At 47.7% G+C, this 7,939-nt stretch overlaps 1 protein-coding gene across 10 annotated transcripts in view; it reads right to left on the bottom strand.

The window, feature by feature from the left end:
• Window positions 1–2,506: 2,506 nt before the first annotated feature.
• CBFA2T2 (CBFA2/RUNX1 partner transcriptional co-repressor 2) overlaps window positions 2,507–7,939 on the bottom strand; it is a 153,513-nt gene continuing 148,080 nt past the window's right edge. For 7 of the 10 annotated variants that reach the window (XM_024238899.3, XM_054542155.2, XM_054542149.2 and 4 more), the window contains 2 exons: window positions 7,213–7,403; window positions 2,507–3,461 (listed from right to left, as the gene is read on the bottom strand). In XM_024238899.3, coding sequence (XP_024094667.1) covers window positions 3,162–3,461; window positions 7,213–7,403 — 491 coding nt within the window. In that variant the 3' untranslated portion in view covers window positions 2,507–3,161. The remainder of the gene's footprint in view (window positions 3,462–7,212; window positions 7,404–7,939) is intronic. The other 3 variants (XM_063720608.1, XM_054542150.2, XM_054542153.2) reach the window with 1 other exon arrangement.

The following is a 7,939-nucleotide window of genomic DNA, read 5'->3' as shown; positions in this document are numbered from 1 at the left end:
AGATCAGCCTCTGGGCAGCACATGAGCAGGGTGGAAAAGCATTACAAAGATTCAGAAAATGAAACTGTCACAGGAACCACAGCCCACAAAAGGCTCTGCACACCAAACCTAAGCCTTAGCCACAGAAATGGGCATCTAGCCCTAATAAATATTATTTTGTTGGTTTTGGCTCCTTATTCCAACCTGTAAAAGCATGAGCTACCCTGGCTAGTTTTATGGCCACTGGAGATACAGTGGCTCATGCCTGTAATCCTGGCACTTTGGGAGGCCGAGGTGGGCGGATCACCTGAGGTCGGGAGTTTGAGACCAGCCTGACCAACATGGAGAAACCCCGTCTCTACTAAAAATACAAAATTAGCTGGGCGTGGTGGCAGGTGCCTGTAATCCCAGCTACTCGGAAGGCTGAGGCAGGAGAATCGCTTGAACCTGGGAGGCAGAGGTTGCGGTGAGCCGAGATTGCGCCATTGCACTCCAGCCTGGGAGATGAGAGAGAAACTCCCATCTCAAAACAAACAAACAAAATAACAACAAAAAAAACCTGCTTAAGGTGTTAATCCAACAAATCCATGAAAAACCAGTAAGCTGGCGTAATGGTTCTGTGACCTGTGAGACAGCCATGTCTCATGCAAATGTGGCCCTGTCTGGGGTACTGACTCCATCCCCCTTAGTCAGAGTTCCCCACCAAGGACTGTGGCTTAAGGAGGCAGATGGGGGTGGGGGATACCCATGTATCAGGCTGACTGGAAAACTGTGGGGCTTATGTGTTCCACAGCAAAGGAACATGATTCTCTGCTGTTGTTTCACTGGTCACACCTTGCTTTAGGCAATGGAAATCTAGGCATTTTAAAGGTGTCGTGCACTAGGTTTCTTTGTAAGACTGAAAATGCTTGGTTAGAGTAAATTAGGGACTTGAAATTCTTTAATTTTGCCTTTTTTTTTTTTTTTTTGAGACGGAGTCTTGCTCTGTTGCCCAGGCTGGAGTGCAGTGGTGGAATCTCGGCTCACTGCAACCTCTGGCTCACAGGTTCAAGAGATTCTCCTGCCTCAGCCTCCTGAGTAGCTAGGATTACAGGTGTGTGCCACCACGCCCGACTAATTTTTCTATTTTTTTTTTTTTAGTAGAGACAGGGTTTCACCATGTTGGCCAGGTTGGTCTTGAATTCCTGACCTCAAAGTGATCTGCCTGCCTCGGTCTCTCAAAGTGCTGGGATTACAGGAGTGAACCACTGCGCCCAGCCAGGACTTGAAATTCTTAAAGTAAGATGTACCTGTATCCAAGGACAAGGCTACCTGTGTGGATCCCTTTTCCTTTATGGTACTGACAGCTTTTATTTTAGACTCTGGTCAGTGCACAGAAGGTGGAGATTTAAACTTGTGCTTCAAAGCCCAGCTGGAGCAGGGCCAATCAAACTTACTCCAACTGATTTCTGGGTGTGAGAGGATGCCAGAGGCTCAAAGATGGAGAGCAGGAGGGGTTGGGGTCCTCAGACTCCCATCAAAACCAAAAAGACAGGGTGGGCATGGTGGCTCACGCTTGTAATCCCTGCACTTTGGGAGGACAAGACAGGTCACCTGAGGTCAGGAGTTTGCGATCATCCTGGCCAACATGGTAAAACCCTGTCTCTACTAAAAACACAAAAATTAGCTGGGCGTAGTGGTGGGGGCCTGTAATCTCAGCTACTCGGGAGGCTGAGGCAGAAGAATTGCTTGAACCTGGAAGGCAGAGGTTGCAGTGAGTCAAGATCATACCACTGCACTCCAGCCTGGGCAACAGAGTGAGACTTTGTGTTAAAAAACCACAACAACAACAAAAAACCAAACCCAAAAAGACAGGGAAGAATGTGGGAGGCAGTTCCTAACATTCTGAAAGGGATATAGGTGATGTCCCATTTGAAAATGGGAAGCTAGGAAGAAAAATTGATCAGCTTTTCCCAAAATGGTTCTCACATTTCATAAAACCTTTCTGATGAGCTCAAGGAGGGACGCTATCAGATAACACAAGAGAAGGAAACAGAAGTTGTGTGCCTGATGATGAATCAACATAGTAGATATAATGACCTGTAACTATGAGGTCTGAAGAATTCTTTGAGGTCCAGGAGGGCTTTTCAGATGAGACCAGGCCTTGACAGTGGGGGCAAGTCCTACCAACCTGCCACAGCACGTCCAGCAGGACAACTGTGGCTCAGCAGGTGCCAAATGGAGCCCATGGGCAGAAGATGCCCACAGCGTTCCAGATGTGTGTGGTCTGAGAGATAAAAGGACACAGAACAAGATGACTGTGCAAATAGCCAAGTGGTGGCAGAAGTTCTGCATTTCCAAGAGATGATCCACTCAATAATTTGACGATACTAGTTGGGCCAACATGCTCAGAGAGAACAGACTATCCACAATTGAGCCTCATTCTCTCTCAGATCAATCCATGTGCTGGAAACTATTTTCTGCACAAGCAAAATCAAATGAGAAAAAAAACGGGTCCCAAACTAAAATAGCCAGCAAGGTTGGAAAATCTTGTCCAAAATCATCTGTGATGTGGGGGAAGTTTTATTTGTTTATGTTTTTGCTATTACTGGTGCTTTTATTCCAACAGTGACTTCTTTCCTATGGACTCTGAGATCTTAACAAGTCTGAACAGCAGGGTTGAGAAGAGTCCTGAATGCCGCCTGTTGCTTACCCAAGTCCCCGTGACGCCAATCAGTGTCATCTGCTGAGGGTGGAGATGGGGCCGAAGGAGCTATTCAGGGGTGAGGCAGGCCGCTCCCTGACCGAGGGGCCTCCTCCACAGCCTGCTGCCTGCTGCCTCCAGCCTGGCTGAGCACATTGGACAGTCTGCTGACTCAAGGAGATGGGGAGGGGAGCTGGTGGTCTACACTGAAAAGGGGCTGGCTAAGTCAGCTTCAGTGGAGAGAGGAACAAACCAGGAAAGCCATGGAGAAGGCAGCTCAGGCTGGCTGCCCATGTGCAGAGAATGGCACACCAGCTCCGCAGACAGCAAGTGCCTAGAGAGGCTGTAGGGCGTTATTATTCAGGCTTGGACTCTTCCTGCCTCCAATTCATTTCGTGCTGATGACCCGGCAGCTACATGCGTGGGTTCCAACAGCCAGTCCCTCAGCCCAAGCACTCTGTGGTGCTGAGCAGCCGTCAGGGTAAGCAGAGTCCGGGGCTCAGAGTCCGTTGGTGTCGATAGCTGTCACAGAAGCAGGTGTTGAGGAACGCGATGTGGTTGCCGAGGTCTTGTCGAGGGCTGGGCTGGGCACGCTGCAGTCGGCGGACCTGGCAGAGGAGCCCCTGCCTACAGGAAGCAGCGGCCGGCCCTGGCTGTGGGGGCTCTGGCCATGCAGGTTCTGACCACAGAGGCGGTGGTGCCGCTCCCAGTCCTTGTGCTGGCAGAAAGAGCCGCAATATCGTGCGATATTGCAGCCACTGCATGTCTCACTGGCTTTGCGGCCACAGTTCCAGCAGTTCTGCAAGACACAGGCATCAGTTAGTGGTTGCTGGGATTGAGGGGCAGGCTTGCCATTCATTCCTTGCACAGTAAAGCAAGGGGCTGCATGTAGAGAACCCCAGCTTTGGAACTACATACACCTGTGGTCAACTCCTCCCTCTACTGCTGTTTAACTATGAGAAATACACACTGCTTTCTGAGTTTCCTTCATCTGTAAAACAAGAAAACTACTTCCCTGCAAGATGACAGGAACAGTGAAATGATGAGATGTGTGTGTGAAAATACCTTACACAGCACCAGCCTAGGGCAGGTGGCCATCTCTCCTGCTTAAGCATAGACTCATCTTTTGACTCATTTTAACAGTCAGAAACCAAACCAAACTCTGTGCCAGGGTCTCCCCCAAGAGCCATCTATCCTAAGACCACATGTGTTAAGACGAACATTTATCCTACTCCTTTCTGCATGTGCCACCATGCCTGGCTAATTTTTGTAATTATACATCTATATATATAGAGAGAGAGATGTATAATTACAAAGAATATATGTATAATTACTATATATATATATATATGTATTAGAGATGAGGTTTTGCCATGTTGGCCAGGCTGGGCTTGAACTCCTGGGCTCAAGTGATCTGCCTGTCTCAGCCTCCCAAAGTGTCAGGATTATAAGCGCCCAGCTGATACTGTTTCCCTCATTAGAGAATAATCTTCATTGTTTTTACTGATAATCTGACTCAACCAAGCCTGCTGCTGCCGTTTTGTTTTTTCTTTTGGAGATAGGGTCTCGCTATGTTGCCTGGGCTGTATTTGACCTCCTAGGCTCCAGGGATCCTCCTACACTCCCACCTTAGCCTCCTGAGTAGCTGGGACTATAGGCATGTGCCACCATGCCTGGCTGATTCTTTAATTTTTTGTAGAGACAGAGTCTCCTTATATTGCCCAGGCTGGTCTTGAACTCCTGGCCTCAAAGGACCCTCCCACCTTGGCCTCCTAAAGAGCTGGAATTACAGGCATGGGCCACTGTGCCTGTTCCCTAATACCTATCAGACCAATAGGATAGGAGCTGCTGTACTCATTGAACAGAGATGGAGACTGACTCCTTTAAGGGTATATTGCCAGTGTGAGAGGGAACTCAGACTAGAAGTCAGGGCTCCTAACCTCCAGTCCTGGCCTCCTTCCTCCCCCATACCAAACCACCTTTCACAAGATGAACAAGAAACTCCAGGGATACCTGCTAAATTTCAACAAGAATATTCTAGCTGAATATTCTTGATGGACGAGAATCAGCTGTTTTGGTCCAATGCAAACTCATCCAAAGGAGAGGCCCTCCATCCCTTCCCTGCTTTTGAAAGTGATTTTGCAGGGATAGGTCCAGGTGTGCACCTCACCTGGAGGCTACTTTGTGGCTTATTTAAAATTACAATTCCTTAAAAGCACAATTCTCAAAATGGAGAGCTAGGATTTAAACCTACGCAGTCCAGATCCAGGATCTATGCTCTAAGCCAAAAGCTATACTCTTTCTTTGGAGACAGACATAGTTAAAGATAAACACAAGATAAAAGTAGATAAATAAGGACAAATACAGAGACTGATATGGATGGCTATACATACACAGTTAAACATACAGAACAGAAACAGATATATCACTCTCAAAAACAATTCTCTTTTATTTCCCCCTCATCTTGCCATCGTCATCACCTTTTTCCTTTTTTTTTTTTTTTTTTTTAAAGAGATGGGTCTTGTTCTCCCACCCAGGCTGGAATGCAGTGTTAGATCATGGTCAGGCTTGCACCTCCTGGGCTCAAGCGATCCTCCTGCCCCAGCCTCCAAAGTAGCTGGACTGCAGATGCGTGACACCATGCCTGGCTAATTTTTAAATTTTTTTTTGGCAGAAATGGGGTCTCGCCATCTAGCCAAGGCTGGTCTTGAACTCCTGAGCTCAAGGGTTCATACTACCTTGGCCTCCCAAAGTGCTGAGATTACAGGCATCGGCCACTGCGCCCAGCCGCAAAAACCATTCTAAAGAAAAAGGAGGAGGAGACGCTGGGTGTGGTGGCTCACGCCTGTAATCCCAGCTCTTAGGGAGGCAGAGGCGAGAGTATAGCTTGAGCCCAGGAGTTCAAGACCTGCCTGGGCAATATAGCGAGACCCTGTTACACACACACACACACACACACACACACACACACGAACGACAAAGGAGGAGGAGAGAACAAAAAGGGAGGGGGATTAAAGAAACTATTTTCTCACAATCCATAGTATCTGTATTGAAGAGCTATAATAAGGAATTTCACCACATCCTCTGTGATAGCCACGTGGTATTTAGGCATTTTCATTTGCACATTGCCATGTGTGACAGTACAATACTGAAATGGACCATTTAAATGACAAGAAAATGACATTTCTATTGTTTATTAAAAAAAAAAAAAAGCCCATCTGTAACCCCAGCACTTTGGGAGGCCAAGGTGGGTGGATCACTTGAGGCTAGGAGTTCGAGATTAGCCTGGCCAACATGGCGAAAGGCCATCTCTATTAAAAATATGAAAATTAGCCAGGCATGGTGGCGCACACCTGTAGTTCAAGCTACTTGGGAGGCTGAGGTGGGAAAATCGCTTGAACCCGGAGGTAGAGGTTGCAGTGAGCCGAGACCGCACCATTGCACTCCAGCCTCGGTGACAAAGTGAGTGCTGAACTTCAAGAGAATGTCCCAAAGACAGCTGATCTCCCATCCAGTAGATGAGATCTACCTACTTACAGAAAGAAACTGGTTTCTTGTTTTAAAGCTGAAAAATGACTGAAATGAAATTTACAGACAAACTGCATTAAATTCAAAAGGGCTGTTCTCATGTTGTCACAGGTTCTTTACTTTTTCAGTTTGTTGATTTTTCTCTTCACTGTAGTACCCAAGCGTCCTGTATAGAACCATCACCAAGTCCTGGGCCCTGGGTCCTGGGCAATCAGGCAGATAGACCCAACATGTTACTTCAGTCCACAAACCAGCTATCCTATTTGTAAAAAGCCTAGGTGCTGGTCAGGAGATCGAGACCATCCTGGCTAACACGGTGAAACCCCGTCTCTACTAAAAATACAAAAAATTAGCCGGGTGTGGTGGCGGGCGCCTGTAGTCCCAGCTACTTGGGAGGCTGAGGCAGGAGAATGGCGTGAACCCAGGAGGTGGAGCTTGCAGTGAGCCGAGATTGCACCACTGCACTCCAGCCTGGGCAACAGAGCGAGACTCCGTCTCCAAAAAAAAAAAGCCTAGGTGCTATAGGACCCTGCACTTTCTTACTCCTGTATCCTGACTTCAGCACCAAGGGGGTATATTAGTTGCATTCCCTGAGCCACAGTCTCCTCATTTGCAAATTAGGGCCATTGTGAGACTCAAAAAGAAAATATACAACTTTGCTGGATGTCTGGCACACAGTAAGCCCACTCCGTCAATGCTGGTCATCATCATCATCGTGCAATCACACAAACTCTGTCTTTAGGGTGAATTCTCAAAATTTAAACCAATACGCTGAGCCTCTCTCTCTCTCTCTATATATAAATATGTGTATGTATGTAAAAATACAATGTAATAATTCACTATCTTGGCATGTAAAAGAGTCTTAGCATGAGAATCAAAACTCTTCTGGCACTGGATAAAGATCATCCTCATTGAGCTCCGGAGTGGACTGCCTATGTCTTCCTGCCCAGCGTATGAGAGGAAGGCAGTGGGCACGGTCACTCCAGCCGCTCACCCCGGCCCCCAGGGCACAGAGCTCTGACCTCCGTGGACTCCTCTTGCTCGTTGATGACGAGGAAAGCGTCCTCTGCGGCCTGCCGCTTGACGTCTGCTATGGTTTGCTCCATTCGTGCTCTCTCTGTTGCAATCACTTCAAAGGCTTTCTGCTCTGCCTCAGCGACGGCCTTCTGTACTTCTGACATGGCCTGAATTTTCACCTTATTCACAGCTTCTTCTAGAAGAAAGTGACAGTAAAATCAACTGGCCGAGAAATCTTTTCCCTCCCATCCCACGGCAATTCTAAGTAAGGAGAGAGCTGACACAAAATGATCTTTTCTAAAACTCCACAGGGAGGAACACATGATCTTCACACTCATGTGTCCATCCATGCAGGTGCTGGCTGGGTACGGAGATGGAGGTGGGCACCGAGCTAGGGCTGTGGACGCAAGTGACTAGACACAGGCCACACTCTCCTGACTGCTTGTGACCAAGTAGGAAAGTGTTTCGGGTGCCATCGTGTATGTCATCGTAAGAGACTAGAGTTCCAAGGAGAAAAGTGATCAGCTCTTCAGTGTGCAAGGGAGAATCAAGACATGTGTTTTCCTTGAGATGGTAGATGGAAATGAGATTTTGCAAAAAGTCTTGCATGCCAAACTAAGAAATTTGACCTTCTTTTTATTTTTTGAGACAGGGCCTTGCTCTGCTGCCCAGGCTGGAGTGCACTGGCGCGATCACAGCACACTGCAGCCTTGACCTCTCTGAACCATGATC

This window comes from Pongo abelii, chromosome 21 (genome assembly GCF_028885655.2).
Source record: "Pongo abelii isolate AG06213 chromosome 21, NHGRI_mPonAbe1-v2.0_pri, whole genome shotgun sequence".
In the NCBI taxonomy this organism is placed as follows: domain Eukaryota; kingdom Metazoa; phylum Chordata; class Mammalia; order Primates; family Hominidae; genus Pongo; species Pongo abelii.
Note: the sequence above shows the minus strand (reverse complement) of the source record. Positions and strands in the feature narration are given on the sequence as shown.